This window comes from Misgurnus anguillicaudatus, chromosome 7 (genome assembly GCF_027580225.2).
Source record: "Misgurnus anguillicaudatus chromosome 7, ASM2758022v2, whole genome shotgun sequence".
Taxonomy (NCBI): domain Eukaryota; kingdom Metazoa; phylum Chordata; class Actinopteri; order Cypriniformes; family Cobitidae; genus Misgurnus; species Misgurnus anguillicaudatus.
The window spans coordinates 30,424,845-30,444,930 of record NC_073343.2 but is presented as its reverse complement, the minus strand read 5'-3'; the positions used below and the strand labels follow the sequence as shown (position 1 = coordinate 30,444,930).

The 20,086-nt window shown below is 37.0% G+C and overlaps 1 protein-coding gene across 2 annotated transcripts in view; it reads right to left on the bottom strand.

Moving 5' to 3' along the window:
• The window catches only part of pacrg (PARK2 co-regulated), a 176,561-nt gene that overhangs the window by 44,467 nt on the left and 112,008 nt on the right, over nt 1-20,086 (bottom strand). For both annotated transcript variants that reach the window (XM_055172213.2, XM_055172214.2), the window contains exon 4: nt 15,040-15,189. In XM_055172213.2, the coding sequence (XP_055028188.1) occupies nt 15,040-15,189 (150 nt within the window). The remainder of the gene's footprint in view (nt 1-15,039; nt 15,190-20,086) is intronic.

Below are 20,086 nucleotides of genomic sequence, written 5' to 3'. Positions count from 1 at the left end.
AGAACAAGAAGAGGAGTGAAGCAGTGCTTAAGAACATGAAATGACATCAGGCACGTGTGAATGTTCTCTAGATCGCTTAACATCTGTCTTCGCTTAACAACCACATTAAAACACTGCTTTTCTGTGTGCTTTTCATCAAAAACTAAAGAACAGTCCAAATATATACAGTGCAAAAGTCCTACTGTACGTTCACACCGCCACAGGCGAGAGCGTAAAAAAAATGCTCTCATTTTTCAGCTTCCCTAGAATTAAACATTTGATTTTTGCCATTTTGAAATCACTTCAGCTGATCTCCAGGTCTGGCAGCTGATCTCCAGGTCTTAGCTTAGCATAATCCATTGAATCTGATTAGACCATTAGCATTGCACTCAAAAATAACCAAAGAGATTCGATATTTTTCCTATTTAAATCTTGAGTCTTCTGTAGTTACATCATGTACTAAGACCGACGGAAAATTAAAAGTTGTGGTTTTCCAGGCCGGTATGGCTAGGACTCTCATTCCGGTGTAATAATCAAGGACTTTGCTGTTGTACCATGGCTGCAGCAGACGCAATGATATTACTCAGTGCCTGAAAATAGTCCCCTGCTATTGAAAGTACCAAAGGGACTATTTTTCCTGCACTACGTAATATCATTGCGCCTTCTGCAGAAAAATATCAAAACTCTTTGGTCATTTTTGAACGCGATGCTAATGGTCTAATCAGACTCAATGGATTATGCTAAGCTATGCTAACACCAGACCCGGAGATCGGCTGAATGGATTCCAAAATGGTAAAAATCATGGGCGTTGGAAAATTAGCATTTTTGTCCCTTTAAAGACGAAACATATTTATTTATTTTTGCTCTTTTTAATAAGATAAAAAATTAAAACACAGGAAATACATACACAAAATGTAAAAAAAACATTCTAACAAAATGGCTTTTCAGGCAAAAGTCAGAATTTAGTGTGACCTCTCTTGGTACATGTGCCTGTAGGGTCATGCTATTGCTTAAGTGTACTAGGAGTTCACACTAATTAGCTTACAATTTTATTCTGTTTTTTAATACTGCATACAAATTTCCTGTATTTTCTGGTTGTATTCTAATAAAGAGACTGAGAAATAATTATATATGGTAAGTATACTATTAAAAAAACAACTAATCTAATGGTGGGATGGTGACCAATGAGCATTCTGCTAGAAATATGAATGGCCTGAAATATAATCACAAGCGGTCACAAGAGACGCATTTGAGATTCATGTAAATTCCAGCTGTAAACTGCAATCCGACTTGTCGGACCCCAATTGGATGCTGATGCCAAGTGTACAGAGGTCCAGATACTTCAAATTTGGCTTTCACGGAGTGGTACTCCCAGCCGCCCAGGTAAGTGAAAAGCAGTATATTAACTCCCACTCTACTCAACTTTATTCAACCACACGATAGAAACAGAATCCGAGGTGTGAGGAAGTCAATCCAGCCATTAACCGAGTCCCTGCTGCAGAGTACTGCCAGACTCACAAATCTAATCTAGAGACCTCAACCCTGTGGATGAGATGCTATTTGCATTGAAATAGAACCATCTTCATCTGTCTGGTGTCAGGTATGTGTGTGTGTGTGTGTGTGTGTGTGTGTGTGTGTGTGTGTGTGTGTGTGCGCGCATCTGTGTGTATTTGTTGGGGTCTCAGGTGGTTGTGAATGAGAAAGCATTCGACTGGAGGGCTAGTGGTGAATATAGTAGGCAAAAACCTGGTCTCACTGTTAATACGTAGTATTATTACGTAACTTTCAAAAACAGAAAACTTATTTTTTGTACATTTAAATAGATTCTGAAGCATACTATGTAGACGTATTTGCAACATTTATTCATAGCATTATTACGTTTTTACATACAAAACATAAAACATATTTCATACCATAAAGATTGCTGTATAATTCCGCTTTAACCACTTTATCAATAATAGTGTTTTATACCCAAAAATTATATTATGCAACGTAATGGACAGAAATGTGTAGGAAAATTTTCACAGCAATAGTAACAGGGAGCATTTGAAGGGAGATATCATGAAAATATCATGCTAAAATTGGGTCCCCAGTGCTTGTATCTACATAAAATATTTGAAAAAGATCAACCCAGTAACTTAGTTTTAGTAAATCATTCTCTGTAAGCATGTGGAAAAAATAGGTAATTGAAATTTGGCTCCCCTTGTGATGTCATAAGGTGATAATACCGCCCCTTAATCTGCACTATCCAACCACAGCACTGCCATTCAGTGCAGAGATCAGCTCATTTGCATTTTAAAGGACACACCCAAAACGGCACAATTTTGCTCATACCTACAAAGTTGCAATAAAAAAATGATCTATATGGTATTTTGAGCTTTAACTTCACATACGTACTCTGGGGACACCAGAGATTTATTTGACATCTTTAAAAAGTCTTGTGAAATGTCCCCTTTAAATGATTACAGAAATGTTATTTATTTTAAGATTTTAAGACATTATGTAATTCTCTGAAACTTAAAGTCATGAACATTTCATTATGTAAATGAGTAAACTGTTTTAAAGCAACACAAAAGAGTTTTTGCTCTTTGCTCCCCCTACAGGTTAGAAGCGTAATTGTCCATTACCACTGTCGTAAATACCGCAGCTTAGCTGGCTCTGATTGGATTGTAGGTCTGCCGTAAAGCAAGTTTTTGTAGTTTTCACTCGAACACCAGAACCGCGACCAAACTTCTTTAGTGCGGTTTTGGTCGATAGACTGCAAAGCAAATGTGAAAGTGCCGTTCACCCTGTTTCGAGTGGATGAACGACTGAAACGTTTTTGGAAACGTTATTTTAAGGTAAAAAAACCTCTTTGGTGTTGCTTTAAAGGACAAGTTCGGTATTTTACACTTAAAGCCCTGTTTTCAGATTGTTTATGATGAAATAGAACGGTTTTGACTGAAATTTCGACATTTGCGGCTGCCCCGAGAATTTTTGGGTGTTTGTGTTCCAGCTCCTACCTTTACAATGAGTTTAATGGTGCACTGGAACAATCCTTTCTAAAATGCATTAAACTTTAGTTTACAAATACGTGAAACTCACCGAGTGGTCAGGGGTGTTCAATGATATGCTCACACAAAAATCGCGTTAAAAGATGCTTTCCAACAGCTGTTTTAGCATTCGTTGTTAACTTGTGGACCTATTTTTCCAAACGCCTCACACCCGTACATTCTTCCGCTTAGAGCTTGAATAATAGACACTCCAACCCAGTTGGTGGCGCTAATCCGCCATTGCCAATTGCAAGAATAGAAACAAAGTTCCCGGCACGGAGTAATACCGTACCTCACAGCACATCTAATACAAGTCAATGGAGTTGGCAAAAACTACGATAAAACCTGTTGGAATGCGTATTTTGCAGTGATTTTTGTGTGAGCATATCAGTGAACACCCCTGACCACTCGGTGAGTTTCACGTCTTTGTAAACAAAAGTTTAATGCATTTTAGGAAGGATTGTTCCAGTGCACCACCAAACCCACTGCAAAGGTAGGAGCTGAAACACAAACACCCAAAAACTCTCAGGGCAGCCGCACACGCCAAAATCTCAGTCAAAACCGCTCCATCTCATCATACACAACGTGAAAACAGGGCTTTAAGTGCAAAATACCAAACTTGTCCTTTAAATAAATAATTCTGAAAACATGTCATTAATATGAGTAAGAAATGCCAATGCACACGATTTTAATATTTATGAAATACGTAATCTGTTAAGCTGTTAACACGTAAATAATTAACATACACTATTAGTCTTGTTAATTCTCATGAGATCATGTTGGAGGCACACACAGATGATGTGGGGTGGAAATGGGGTTTGGATTGTATCTTATAAAATGTAAGAATTAGGAGAATATTTTTTATTTTCACTTTTCACTCAAATTGATATTGTAATTTGATAATAAAACATTGCATAATTTGCAATAATACGGTAAAATAGGTTTTCTCTACTAGCATTCTCATTATTTTTAACCCTATTATATATAAGTTGCAAGTGTGAGCCAGATGTACACACACACATAATGAGACTTCAGGTTCAGGTGAGGTACATTTGCCCTTTAGAACAGATGGTATTACTTCTCACCACATATGGTGGCAGGTCTGGTCAGGTGTCTGTTCACGCTTTCCTATCTCCTAGAAGAGTGTGATGGTGTGATTAGGTGTGCTGGGGTCACAGATAAAACACTTTATTTCTGTTTGACTGTTTCTGCATTACTGAACCCATACGGTGCTGCCACGCCATCATTTCCCACCCCGGTGAAACGATTTTTATGCATACCTGGGATAAGCAAGGTTCAATGTTACTACACATATTATTTTTCCCTCTCTCCTCAATTTCATCCCTACAGATCTCACCGGCCTTTTGCTTTGTGGAGGTGCAGCTGCTCAGGGGAGCACTTGTAGTTTATGCATTAGGCGGCACACACATTCATATGGGATGTCAATTGTATCTGTGTGAAGGTTAAACAGTGCCTGTCTTCTGAATCTGGAAGATCAGCTCATTAGACTCGAAAAAAGGCCACTGTAACATTAATGAGGACTTGAGCATTAAAGCACACCGAGTGACACTGATAAAAAAAAAAACAGATCACCAGTCATAAACAGATGTGCTGTAATGGCAAGGTCTATAGGGGGTCCACCCTGTGTCTCTGAGTTGATCAAACATTAGTTTACATTTGGGTCAGCAATTTTACATTTTTACATACACTTACAAATAAAGAGAAAAGAAATACATGTGCATGCAGTCATAGGTGTGTATATGAGCGACAGGCAGATTTATGGAGAGATGGGCAAGTGGGGGTATGTTTTAGGATATTCATGAGTCTGGGCTGTTATCAGTTGACCTTTAAATTGGAGCCTCCGCTCGGCAGGAAACCCGAGGGGTTCGTCTCAGATTTGACTGGCTCTGAACTCCCAACCTGCAGACAATAAAGATTGCGACTGCCAACGGCCAAATCCACACCGCATGCTCTTATGCATATATACATATATGTTACTTTCAATGAATACAGTACGTTTTAGTGTCCTATGATTTTTTTTCCAAAAATTTCCCATTGTGAGAACTAACAGATACAGTATGTACTGTGAGATAAACTATTATTTAATACGCTTAAGAAAATGCTGGGCTCTTTTTAACTCATGCTGGGTAAATATTGGAAAACATATCTCTGACCCAATGCTGGGTTGTTACAACCTGACTGCTGGGTTATTACGCATGGTTGGCTAACAACAACAACCTAACATTGGATAATTTTTAACACAGTGCTGTGTTCTGTCCAATTTTGGGTTAAAACAACGTTACTTTTTTTGTTCATTTAAGTAAAATAAGCAATTATCAAAATTTGTAGTACTCAAACTATCTGGCCGCCGCCTAATTTACACTTAAAGGAAAACAGCACAGTTTTTCAATATTTTACTATGTTCTTACCTCAACTTAGATGAATTAATGCATACCTATCTTTTTTCAATGCATGCATTTAATCTTTTGTACAGCGCCTCATGAATGTGTAAGCATTTAGCCTAGCCCCATTCATTCCTTAGGATCCAAACAGAGATGAATTTAGAAGCCATTAAACACTTCCATGTTTTCAATATTTAAAGACTGTTACATGAGTAGTTACACAAATAAGTATGGTGGCACAAAATAAAACGTGGCAATTTTTTAAGTGGATAAAAAATGAGATTTATAGACCGTTTCAGCAGTAACAACATAAACAAGCGGCTGTCGCGGTCCGCATGAACTTCCGGTAAACTCCGCTAAAAATACATAGCAACATAGTTTTTTAAACGTAGTTTATTTATATAACAAGCAAAAAAACAACACATAGATTACCTAGGAAACCAAAACATTTGTTATTTTCGACGAGGCATTTGTTCAAGAGATCAGTTTAGCAACTAGCCAGACCATAAAAAAAACGAAACCGGAAGTAAGGTTCGGATCCAGACGTGTATCACGTGCGTCCGATATAACCGTCTATATCGTATGGCGGAAGAGCACTTAGTTTGCAGCACTTTGATCTCGGCGCGCAGTAACATCATCACTCCTGACTACTCCCCATGTCGCTCAAACATCCGAGGTCGAAGTGCTGCAAACAAAGTGCTCTTTCGCCAAAATCACACGTTTAATTTTGTGCCAGCATACTTACTCGTGTAACCACTCATGCAACAGTCTGTAAATAGGGAAAACATGAAGTGTTTGGTGGCTTCTAAATTCATCCCTGTTTGGATCCTAAGGAATGAATGGGGCTATGCTAAATGCTAACACATTCACGACGTGCTGTACAAAGATTAAGTGCATGCATTGAAAAAAATAGGTATGTATTAATTCGTCTAAGTTGAGGTAATAACATAGTAAAATTTTGAAAAACTGTGGTGTTCACCTTTAATTATATCCATGATATGATTTAAATAAATCATTTTATTTTTCTAATTAAAACGTTTTATTGCATTAAGACTTGTTCTAAAATGTATGCAAACACTTCAAACCTTATTTACAAATATACAAAATAAAGCTTATAGATGTAATTCAACAACACTTTCCAAAGCATTTACTGATCATTTGCTTTAAAGAAAGTTTTAAGAGTTTTGTAGCCCTGTTGTGGAAAGTGGCATATATAAATTGACTGTCTGTGTTAACGCAGCGTCATTAAGGGCTATGAAGCATGCTGGGAAGGGTCAGACAAGCGCAGATAAAGACAGACGTGTGAGGCAGGGGTTGACTGAATTCTTCTCCTCTCTCTGGGGGCAGCAGTGTCTAAAATGATGAATTCATCACTGCTGTATATGTGTCCTGCAGGAGGCCAGATTGGCTCAAATCCCCCATGAGGCTAAGACACGTGACAAACAGGAAAATGACGATGGAATTGGTATATGAAACTTATATTGCACTGATTTGCATATGTGTGTGTTTGCGCTCCATCATTGGCAGTGTGCATGAACCAAAAATCAAACGATCACGGACAAATCCCGGACGCATTTTCCGTAATCTCGGTGTGAAAAGGACTGAAAGGAGATTGGCTCAAATCTCCCATGAGGACGAAAAGAGGTTACCAAAAGGAGGTCCAGACCAACAAAGCACTACTGGGAATGTGTGATAAGACACACTTCTGTCAAGGTTTCTACAAAATCAAAGCATGGACCACCAAGTCCACCAAGACAATAACAGGCCCACCACCTACTATACCATGCCTCTGTGTTCACCTACCTCTGCGTGTTAGCTCTTATCAGACTTGTCGGCATTGCCGGCAGGAAGATTCATAGGACCTAAAAAACGTGTATCACAGCAGGTCTGGTGTAGATTAATGTGGAAAGCAGCACAAAGATAATGCAGGCCAATAAAGAAGACACACACAGACGCTGGAGGAGAGCACACCAGTGTAGCAGGGGCTAACAGCAGAACAGCTCGGGGTCGTTAAGCATCATTAGTGGGACATTTGTTCACACACATTTGTCAGGAAGCTTCTTGCTAAGCAGGGAGTTGGTTTTCCTCAAGGAGCGTGTACTGGACAGAAGCAAGCAGGCAGGAAATGAAGTTACCGCCTTGTGTGTGTGTGTGTGTGTAATCTACTGCATGATGAAGCAGATCTCTCCCTCATAAGAGACGTCACCGTGTTTGATTAACAATAGGACTCATCCCAGCCGGAAAACAACAGAAGCGTGTAAACCGCATCTGTGATTCGCAAACAGACACCAACGCATTCACATGCACGCATTTATAATTTCTGCATTTTCTGGCGTTCCTTACAAGTACAGCAATAAACATATGCACTTGCATGTGTGTTGAAATAAAACTGCTAGATACAGTTCAGGTCAAAAGTTTACATACTACTGAGATTTATTGACTTTTTGAGCATCACTGAATGTTTGTATGTATTGTAATAGCTGCGTATAAGTATCTTGACTATCCTCAATGTGAAAAGATAAATCTCAACATTATCAAGTCACTGTTGAATAGGGTTCAAATGCATAGAAGATGCTGAAAAGCAAAGATTTGGAAGGATTTTTATTGGCTCAGGACAAACCAGAAACCTTTGAACAACTACCACAAAAAAACATATAAACTGTCATTGATTGTACAGGTAACATTGTGCAATATTAAGAATCAGGAGTATGTAAACCTTTGAATTGGGTTATATTTAGAAATTATTCTGTGTTGCAAACTTTCTCTATTTCTCATGTGAAATAACTTGTCCAGGGCAGAACTAAATTAAAATTAAACCTTAAAGGAACAGTATGTAGGATTGTGGCCAAAACTGGTATTGCAATCTTAAAACTTGTGGCTAAAACTGGTACTGCAATCACACAACTGGTGGCCAATACACAAAATGACAACATAAACATCAGTTGAGGGTTGCAACTCCACTTTTTAAATGACAATATCCTGGCCAGACCACTGTTGTCAGTGATATAAGTATTTGAAATGAATATGATTTCTTAATGTCTAGTGACACATCAGGGCCATTTTATGATTAATTGATATAAATTTCTTACATACTGTTCCTTTAATGTTCAAAATCCAAAATGTTCAGCTTTTTCCAGACTCTGCAAGGTTTATGTAAAGCTATGACCTCAACTGTAGCTACAAACGTAAAATAGTTTAGCTGAAGCTTGAATGACCCAAAACAGCCATAGAAACTAAAATAACTGTGGCAAAACGCCAGTGAAGATTTACAACTTCCAGACTCTTAATGATTTAAACAGACAAAAAACACTGGAAAAACATGCAAAGTTCTTTCTGTAGAGTATAACTGCTTAGAACAGAAGTACAAAAAAAACTTGACAGATGAGTCAAGTTTTAAATAGGAAAAATATTGAAACTCTTCGGTCATTTTTGAGAGCAAAGCTAATGGTCTAATCAGATTCAATGGATTATGCTAAGCTATGCTAAAAGTGGTACCGCAAGACCCGGAGATCGGCTGAATGGATTCCAAAACAGTAAAACTGAGATGTTTAACTCTATGGGAGCTGGAAAATGAGCCTATTTTCAAAAAAAGTAATTATTTTTGCGACTGACCTTATTGCATATGCATTTCTAGGAGTTTCTCTTGCAGACGCAAAATTTATGGGAGTAAAGTAAATAAATAATTTACAGGTATGCAATGTGATTTACTAATTTACTAATGTTTGCGCGTGTGATATTACCAGCCTGATCTCAGATGAAATCGTACATATACACAAAGTTAATCGTGCAAAATCGAATGATTCTCATGAAACAACAACAACAACGAAACCGAACCCATATCCCCACACCTTACCCCAACATCATAGGGTCAAGGCAAATCATACCAAAACTTACGAATGTGGTCATATGAATTATTTCCAATTAATTAGCCAATTTGTAAAATATGTACGAATTCTCGTGAGATAGCATTAGATATCATATTACTGGTATATGCACTGTTATTTAACGCCGAAAAATGAAATGGCTGCAATTGTTAGTGATAGGAGGAGGCATCACAGAGATTAAAGAGTGTGTGGTACAAGGCAGAGGATATTTTCAACATATAACAGTTTATGCCAGAGGAACATATTATTCAAAACATATTGTTTGCCAAGCCATGTTATTTCTATAGAGTCACTAGGAGAAGTTACACAATACCAGGTGTTTCAAAACCTCTTGTAAAATTATTGTCCTTCAGTTCTTTTGAGGCTATGTCCACACGAAGCCGGTGCATTCCCTATCCGATCATTTTTTTTCCTTGCTCTGAAAAAATAATCCGTAAACACGAAACCACTGAAACCGACTGAAAGCGGTGTAGTATATATGCCGGACCAGTATGGGGCACTGCAATTCTGCCACAGATATACACTATACACGGAAAAGAAGACTTTGAGCATGCGCATAACCAACGTGGTGTTGTCCATTATCGCTTGTTGGTCACCACAATTGCATAGAAGCAATAGATTTTGCTGTAATAAAGCTAGTAGGCTTCAGTAGCTTCTGTAGCACGAACACAATCACGTAGTCCGCCGTTATTGTTGTTGCTGTTACGTGTGACCCTTCCGACACGTGATGTGATGACGTTTTCGCTTCACAAAATATACGGATTGGCTGTACAGACGAAACCGCCAGGGTGTCGGTTTCAGATTTATCCACTTTAGGACCCGGTTTCAAAAAATAGCGGATTCAGTCTCCCAAAACGCCCGATCCGTGTGGATGAAACGGCAATACGATAACAAATTTATACGTATACAGTGATACGCGTCTCCGTGTGGGCAGCCCCTCAGTGTCTTATGGCTTCGCTAGCTGGGATTTCACACCCTAAATTTTCAGCTGCAATGTCCGTGGTGCTGAACTCAAGCGCATCAGGCGTTAGTAGATCACTCGCACCTGAGGACCATCAGCTCTGCTTATTTGCGACCCTGGACTAATTTGTGCTGCTCTTAGTAGATTGCATTGGTCATTATGGAAATCAGCTGTTGCGCCTGTGTTATTTAATGTGCACATAGTAAATAACACGCAGATATAACCACTCCCATCTGCACTTTTTTGGAATTGTTTAGTAAATATGGCCCAATGTCTCCAAAAATAAGATTTTTTTTAAACAAAATAAAAAGCAGCGTTGCAACCCCTTTATTAAAAACACTATAGCTAAAAAAACAAGTGTGAAGTATATTCACACATATGTGTTGAGTGTTAGACAAATGTGACCTTGTGAGAAACTTCAAGATGTAACAAGCACAGCGAGAAGTTAGAGAGCACACACACACACACACACACACACACACACACACACACACACACACACACACACACACACACACACATACGCCACCACAGTGCCAACAGCTGCATCCTGGGGAACAAAAGACCACTATGTAGACACAATTTCCCTCTGGTCACACTGCCACAAGGCATAAAAACACACACACAGATACACAATACTTTAATTCCACACACATTCGTGCTGGACAGAAAGTGGCCTGAGCCTCGGAGAGCGATCCAGCACACAACCAGCAACTCCCCACAGAGGAATCCAGCAGAGAAAAGTGGATAATTTTTAGCCTGAGTTAAAGTAACCACACATTTCTAAACATCTCTCTTACAGACAAAAAACACTTAACTACAGAACTAAACTACACTACTAGTTTCTTTTTTGTTTTCCTGAAATTAATGGCAAGCATTTAACACATGCTAAAGACACACAATTTAATGGTAATGCTTTACAATAAGATTGTATTTGTTTACATTAGTAAGTGCATTAGCTAACATGAACGAACAATGAGCAATATAGTTTTTCAGCATTTTGTTAATGTTACTTAATGCCATGCATTTGTTTATGCTAGTTGATTGAGTTTTACTTTAACTTTATATTTTAAACATGTATTAATAAATGTTGTAAAAGTATTGTTCATTGTTACTGCACGTTAGCTAATACATTAACTAATGTTAACAAATACAACCTCATTGTAAAGTGTTACCACTTAAATACTATTTTCACACTTAATACGCATAATTTAATAGTTTAATTATTTTGATTAAAATGATTAAAATATTTTTAAAAAGCAATATTTACGTTGACCTTTTTTAGCATACTCTCATATCGTGTCTTATATATAATCTCATGCATTACATGACGACACGTCTAGGCCTGATTTTTACAGACAAGGCTTAGATTAAACCATAGTTAAATTAGGACACTTAAATATCCTTTAAAGTGTGTCTTAGATAAAAACATTTCTGGTGTGCATCTTGAGATAAAACAATGGCACTGATATATTTTAAGATTTGTCATTGCAAGTTATTTTCATTTAAACACCTCACACATTCATTTTAGTCTGGGCCTAAGCCCCACCTCCTTGATACTGAAGAAGTGAAAAGTTGGACCAACTTAAAAAAATTACTTTAATTGTTAACACTTACAAAATTGCAACTTAAAATTTTACTTTAGTTTTAATTATGTGAATAATTTAGGTTGAAAATACTTAATTTTGTAAGTGTTACCAATTAACCCTTGTGGGATGTTGAGGCCATTTTTGGCCATTTTTATGTCTTAATTTGGCCACAACTTTCTCTGTATTTCAGCAAATGGAATGATTTTTGGTGACAAATCTTGAGAAAATGTTTTGAAATTTTTCAAAAACTCAACAATATACCAATATATATGGGCAAATTTACTACCCTTTGGGATGTTTTGTGTACAAAAAAAGCCACAAAAATAAACGGCTATAAAAAATTATCAAATTATTTTTTTTACATTTCTTTTGCAATAAATCTGATGATGCACAAAAACTAAAAATGCACCAAAGCCAATGTTTTTACTAATCTTTGACAAGCCCAAAACACTGGAAAAAATTATTCATTCAGTTTACTAATTTTTTGGTTGCAATCAATTTATTTAAGCTACAATTAAACAAACATGTTTTGTTTTTCAAATTTTTTGTGTTTAAATGTAGCTTAAATAAATTTATTGTGACCACTTACCTTTAAAAAATTGAGTAAATTGAATTAATCCTTTTTTTAAGTGAAGTTAAAAAAATCCAGTGCACAATAATTTTCTGTATTTTCCCCAAATCAGTGACATCACTTATGAACTTGGCAATTAAAGAGTTAAAATCATGGAGATTTTGTAAACATTTTGTAGTTTTGATCAGTAGTGAGGGTAATTAACAGACTTATGCAAAACAAACAAAAAATGTGAAAAAATATATATTTAAAAATATATTTTTCAGCTGTTTTATTTAGTGGCTTTTTTGTACACATATAACCCGAAAACGTAGTGCATTTTAACAACCAACAAAAGTTAAAGTACTTTTTTAAGTTGGTCCAACTTTTCACTTCTTACAGTGTATCAAAGAGATGGGGCTTAGGCCCAGACTAAAATTCATGTGTGAGGTGTTTAACTAAAAATAACTTGCACTTGCACTCATAAGTTGATCTAACTTTTTACAGTGTAGCAAACCACACTTCTAATTTAACCTCTATGTTATTTTATGTTTGTTGCAGAATCAACTTAAGCTGAAAAGTAGAAATCTATTCAAACAACCCCTTGGCAATAAAAGTGTCTGAATTTGAAGAACCGCTGAGCCTTTACTTCTCCTGTTAACCAGATGCACAATGGCTTGTAGTGTCCAGCAGTCAAGGCAAACCGCAGACAGATGTGTCTGAAGTTAAACAGCCCTGATCTGGGCCTGTAAACCAGGCATTAAGCACTTAAGAGATGTTACCTACTGCTAATTCACAGAGGAGATTAGTATGGAGCCTTGAGCTAATGAGAGAAGCTTTCTCTTTTCCTATGAATCTCCTTCTTGTTCTCAAACAAAACATTAGCAGATAATGTAACGGAATTAAGAAGACAAAAGATTCAAATTGGATATTGATCAGAGGAGTGAGGTGGCAGCGTTTCCACTGGTTAAGCCTGTGAGGAGGTGATTGATCCACAATGCTTGTCCTCACGCCTGGAGATGTCTGGCAGGCCTATAGTCTGCCTGACAAAGGCGGTGAATGGAACGGGCGACCGGTCCGACACCAGCACGCAATGAATACAGAACATCCATGTCAGACCGTTGAATGATAGGTGAAGGACGTCAAATAAAAACACGAGTACTACTATGTAATCGGTGGATATTCGGGCATTCAGGATGAGTTTAGACAATTGGATTGACATGTAAAGAGTCGTCAAAAAGGATTCATTAATGATGCTGAATGTTCAATAAGAGGTACTGAGTGCCGCGGTGATGGCTGCTGATCTGAGACCAGCTTTACAGATCAGAGCTGAAGGCTTGAATTCTGAAAGACAAGCACTGATCGCCAATAGAGACAAGAGCTGCAGGGATCAATGTTAAGTCAATGTTAATTGTCAGGGATTTTTCTGCGTGGCCAAATTAGTAATAGACGAAATCGCTCAAACATGCCAAATCCAGCAGTGTGAAAAGTAAAGAATGTAACCGTATAAAACTTTTGTAATGAAATCAGTCAAACATGCAAAACCAAGCAGTACAAAAAGTAAATAACTATTTAAAAAAACTTGTAAATCAAGTAGTTACAAATATAAAATTTGATTGGATTTTATGTAAGGCATAATGTATAGGCACTCGGTTGTTATCACAGAAATAAGCCCCGACCGTGTGATCATATATTTTGCTATAACAACTGGGTGCCTGTACATTGTCCTGTTTATTAAACGGCTATTTACCTCATAAGGAACATTAAATATTGATTTGAAATATTTTATTTGCTAATTTTTAACAAATGCAGACCTTCCAAGAGAAAACTTGTTTACTTTCAGACGTTTAAATGTCACGTACAAACAATTTGGTTTAATAATTTGTAAATATAATGTCATATATGTTATTAAAAACATATTTATATTTTATTTTTGTGAAATAAAATCATGTGTTATTAGTTTTGAGTGGTTGTTATCTGGGAATAACCAGTGTTGGGTAAAGTTACTTTTAAAAGTAATGCATTACAATACTAAGTTACTCCCAAAAAAGTAACTAATTGCGTTACTTAGTTACTTTTCATGGAAAGTAATGCTTACGTTATTTTTTATTTACTTTTGCGTTACTTTTCTTGGCTGAGGCATGCATTCAGAAATTGCATATTTCATCACAAAAATGTCGAGCTTTGGCCTGCCATCTCAGTTTCTTACTCAAACTGTTCCCAGACAGGCGTGTAAGCATAGAGTGCATAATTTGACCATGTTTAATTTAATTCAGTACATATTTTTTATTGAATAAATTAAACTAAAAAAGTAACTAGCATTACTTTTTTTTGAAAAAGTAAGTAAAATATTAATGTGTACATTTAAAAAGTAATGCGTTACTTTACTCGTAACTTCAGAAAAGTAGTATTATTACATAATGCACGTTACTTGTAATGCGTTACCCCCAACACTGGGTATAACGAACCTGCAAATGTCGCGACTGGCCAATCAGAATCAAGCATGCCAATGAGCCGTGTAATAAATATTTAAATCATTATTTACAAACATACTGTGATATTATGTTTTCAAAAGTAAGATCGGTCTTTGAGCTCTTGTAGCAGCCAAAAGAAATTGTGATTTTGGTTGGTGGGTTGCTTACAGTTCATGTTCTTGAAGATGTTCAGGATGGGAAGGATCTGTCTGTAGTACGGGACCAGCGCCTCACCTACCATCTCCGCTGATACAACCAGATGCTGTAGAACCTTAAGTGTGGTGCAGATCACCTGCCTGTTCCTTGTGTTGAGAGCATCTGCAGACACAAAGAGACAACAAGGGCACAAAGTTAAAATCATTATGGCAATGTGTGAAAATCTGCACAATGTGATATGTCACGGCCCTTTACTACAACCCCCCGTTTTGTGGTTTTTCTCTGTGTCTATAACTCGAAAATTTTTGCTTTTGCAAGCAATATACAAAGATATTCACACTGTAAAAAATCCAATTAATGAAATGTTGGAAGGGCAAAAATATATAAGTTAAACCAATTTTCTTGTTTGGGCTTAGTTGAGTAGACATATTATTTTAAGTCTAGATAAATCTGTGTTTAAAACATTAAGTAAATGGTTATTTTCAAATTCAGTCAACATTCAGAATGGCTATGTTGACTGAACTAATTAAGACAAATCTGGTCAATATGTGGACTTATGACAGCTATGTTTCCTGACAACAAAATGCTCATAATATTACTGTTATTTGGTAACAAAATGTAATTTTAAGAGTTGTTCAGGCGTGAATGTATGTGCTTTAAGTTTAAATATGCGGTCGGTTAATATAGATAGCGTCTATTTAAAAATGTGCTCGGACACTTTCGGACGGAGATGAGCTCCAGAAGAGCTCCAGAAAATCACAGACACTTAAGCGCTCACACCCCGCCCAGCGCAGCCTCGCCTCGGCAAGCCCATCAGAAATCGACTGCTGGCTCTGATATCTCTGTGGCGTTTAAACATGCGATTTAATTCATTTTAATTTCTTATACTTAATAATAAAAGGTTTACCGGTATGTTTTAAATCATATTTTAGGATTGCACTTAAATTATATCGCTGTTGAATGATATTTCATATCTTTCACATTCGTTATAATCGGACTGCGTACTGCCTGCGAATTTGAACTTCAGAGCTGAAGGTGCGAGTGGAGAAATAGTCCCAATATCATAACAATCTTAAAACTTCTAAATATACCCGTGTGTGTACCCGTGTGCGTGCGTGTGTGCGCGCGCGCGTCCTCGCGCGTGTGCATGTATGTATGTATGTATGTATGTATGGGCGTGCGTCTGTGTATTTTGAATTTAAAATGTTTTAACTCGGAAGGATCTGGATCACAGGTCATTTCATCTGAGATCAATCCGCACGCAACGGCTGGAATCACTTACTGTTTCACACAAGGAAGGACACACAAGTCAGCCGTTTCCTCAAGTTTACGTCAGGTAAGTGTTTGTAATTAAATGTTAATTTTAGAATATATTAATTGGCAAAGACGCAAATACTCGACGTTTTTGTAATTATATTTTTGTAAAGATATATTAGAAGTGTGTTATGTTATGTGACCGAAGTAAAGTGGAGCTATTTTAGTTAAGATAAAAAGCCTGGATATAGGGTTGGTTTACCGGAGTTTAGAACTCGGTCTTTATTATAATTGAGACATTTTTACAAACAAACCTTATATAATACAATACTGGCGTGCATTTTGAGACAAAACAATAGCACTCATATGTTAAGAGATGTCAGTAAGTTATTTTAGTCAGTGAAAAGCCCTGTCCCCAATAGTGTTTAATTATGTGTGATGTCTGAGGGAATTTTGGCCTAACATTAACGTTATTTAGGGAATAAAGTCTTTCACCGTCAAGCTTTATTATATTAAACATGTATTTATGTATGTTTGTGTGTTTATATTCCTCAGAGGGATACATGGCGAGACAGTCTCCGCTTGGACTGGCTGAGGAAAGTCTCCTAAATGGCCCTGGAGATGTTCTGACTGACTTTGGAGGCTTTTTGGACTGTTTTATGCCCTCTATTTAAAGACTTAATTCTGTATGTTCAGTCTGTATGATAAGTGAATAAAAAGCTTTTGTTTTTATGTGACTGAAGTTAATTATTTTGTTTACAACACCAGCATAAATTATTTGATAAATAATTTAAAAATGTTATTAAAAAAATCCCAAATAATAAATATTAATTGAAGTAACACATAAAACATTGAGTGAATACTTAAATTTTAATTGACAGAGTCTTTGCTGTAAGTTTTTAAAGATTCAACTGATTAAAACATTTTAGTTGAATGAACTATAAAGCTAATTGAGCCAACATACTTTTTTATATTTTTGTCAAATTTGGGCCAACTAAAAAACATCAATCCAGGAAACACTTTGGAGACAGAAATTGAGTGAACGTAAAATTTCTGTGGAACTAGTTACTAAAAAATAATTCATTGAGCCAACAATTTATTTTTTACAGTGCACTTCATTCCATTGCATGATCTCTGAAAGCCAATGTTGATATATGAAATCACCTAAACATACACGCGCCTACCCCAATAGAATCTGGACCTTCTTTTGATAGACCCACCACGCACATACGCAACCCAGGCAGCGATGTCGGTTAGTAGACACCCCCCTTACTGCTGACTGGCTACAAGTGTGTTTTGGTACTTGGCCCGACTCCCTTTTCCAAAGTGTTTTTCAAAAATCATGCACCCTGCCTTTAATAGAATGCGTTGTAGCTTGAAACTCACAGACTCTCTGCGGGCAACCTGGTGCCCGCAGGCAAAATGTTGAAGACCACTGGTTTAAATTATAAGTAAATATAATTGTAATGATTATATTGACTTTTAATACAATAGAAGTCCACACAATACCCAAATAGTAGGAATGCAGGCAGTATTGATAGAAACTTGTTGGCTAGCATTGTTGAGCCTCCCGGTTGGCAGCTGGGAAAGCATCAAAGCATGTCTGAATTCAACATGTGTAAAACATCCTGTCTACCAATCTGCTAGATTTTTAAAGGGAGCATCCCTATGATATCCCACAATCCTGTGCATGCAGTTTGGGAGTTGAAATGGTTAAATAAATGACTAAGACTCAGCAGTTAAGCATAAAGAGTAGATCCTCTAGATATTGCCATGCATTCCCACATAAACAAGTGGCTGTTAAGCGATTACTTTTTTAATGTAATTAATTACATGATGTGCAGAGGAAATTAATTATTTGTATTTAATCACACATATATTTGCATGTAAATGAAGAAATTACCCTAAAATTGAATAAATTAAGCAGTGATTTTCATGTTTTTCAGGTGGGTCTGTAGTTTTCAGTTACAGAAATTGAATTTAATAATCAAAAATCATTTTAAGATAATTATGTGTAAATAGGTCCGTTCAGCAATGGGCAACCTTCCGATCTCTATCGTAAAGCCGGAATTGATTTAAACTGCAGATCATCTGCGTTCCGTTAGAGGCAGACTTCAAAAGGGAGTAAATTCTCATAGACCCCCATTTTAAAATGCCCAAATTTACAGCAGAAATAAAATGTTTACAGCTTGGTACAAAAAGTGATTTTGGTCTATATAGCTAATTTTGCCCTTCATGACAACTGTGAGGGGGTGATTTTTTTGTAAGTCATCCGTTAAAATTATATTAAGCCTTAAAGTTCTGCATAATTAAGGGGTGGCCAATTGAGTGACGGGTGAACTGCCACCGCTGTCACTACCGTCAAGCTAGGTGGGCGTGGTTTCAACAACCAACCACTTCAGCTTCATCCACATCCCGCCTCTTTACCCATTTTTGGTTATCAGTGAGTGATGTGGTGTGACGCGATACCAAGATGGTAACGGCAAGCCCGCCAACTATTGGCTTCAAAAAAGCTCTTCACCAACCTATGGGTGACGTCACAGACACTACGTCCACATTTTTTACAGTCTATGGGCCCTATTTTAACGATCTAAGCGCATTGTCTAAAGCGCACAGCGCAACGTCTAAATGGGTGTGTCCGAATCCACTTTTGCTAATTTAACGACGTGAAAAATGGTTTTTGCGCCGAGCGCATGGTCGAAAAGGGTAGGTCCTATTGTAATGGGAGTATTTTGGGCGTAACGTGCAGTAAACCAATGAGAGACTCAACTCTCATCCCCTTTAAAAGCAAGTTGCGCTGGCGCTATGTCTAATCCCTATTTAGATGACGGACTTTGTAAACTGAAAAACTAAACGGAGGAAGAAGATCCCCAGTGTAAGATTAATGTTAAATAATTGTGTTGTTTTTCACTTGTATTGAAATTGTTATTTTTTTATTAAAACCTTTAAAACCCGTTTTCTTTTAGTCATGGAAGTAAAAAGTAGGCGTGTAATTGTTTTTCACTTGTATTGAAATTGTTGTTTTTTTATTAAAACCTTTAAAACCCGTTTTCTTTTAGTCATGGAAGTAAAAAGCAGGCGTGTAATTGCTTTAAATGTATGGCTATCCAATATCATCAAAACATAATTTACAAGTATGTAAGATAAGGTTTGTACTCTAAAAATACTTTATTTGTAACAAACAGGAGATAAAGAAATTAAAAACGGCTCTCCTCACGTTTCAGCACTTTGGACAGCGTTTTTTTTAGCAAAGAGTTTTTTTAAGCATTACTTAAAAATGTTTCTCATCTCACCATATCCACAGGTACATCATATACAATAAATCCGTAAGGTAGCATTAAAAAAAAAACATTTAAAAACAGACGCATTTGTTCAAAGCAAAGCATTTATTTACTTACCAGGCTGCAGGTGAAGCAGCTCTTTGCGCCTTCTAACGTCTCATAATTAGTCCTCATTTATGTCCAAGAGACTCAATAATAATCTTTTACATTCAATCCTTAAATGTTTCATATTTAAAAGCATTTTTGTGCTGCTGCGCATTCATGTACTTTGTGATAAGCAAACCCGCGTTGTCCTCCCGTTTATAGGCGCATTTTACTAATGCGCTCTTTAAATAACATAAAACACATTGCGCCATTGACTTTAGACTTTAGACCAGGTTTTTGTTGGTCAATGGCGTAGTCTATTTTAGTTGCCTCAAAATAGCAACGCGCCAACAATGCGCCTGAACACACCTCGTTTTCCGACCAGAACGCCCATGGGCGCAAAAGGGGGCGCAAATACATTTGCTATTTAAACAACGCGG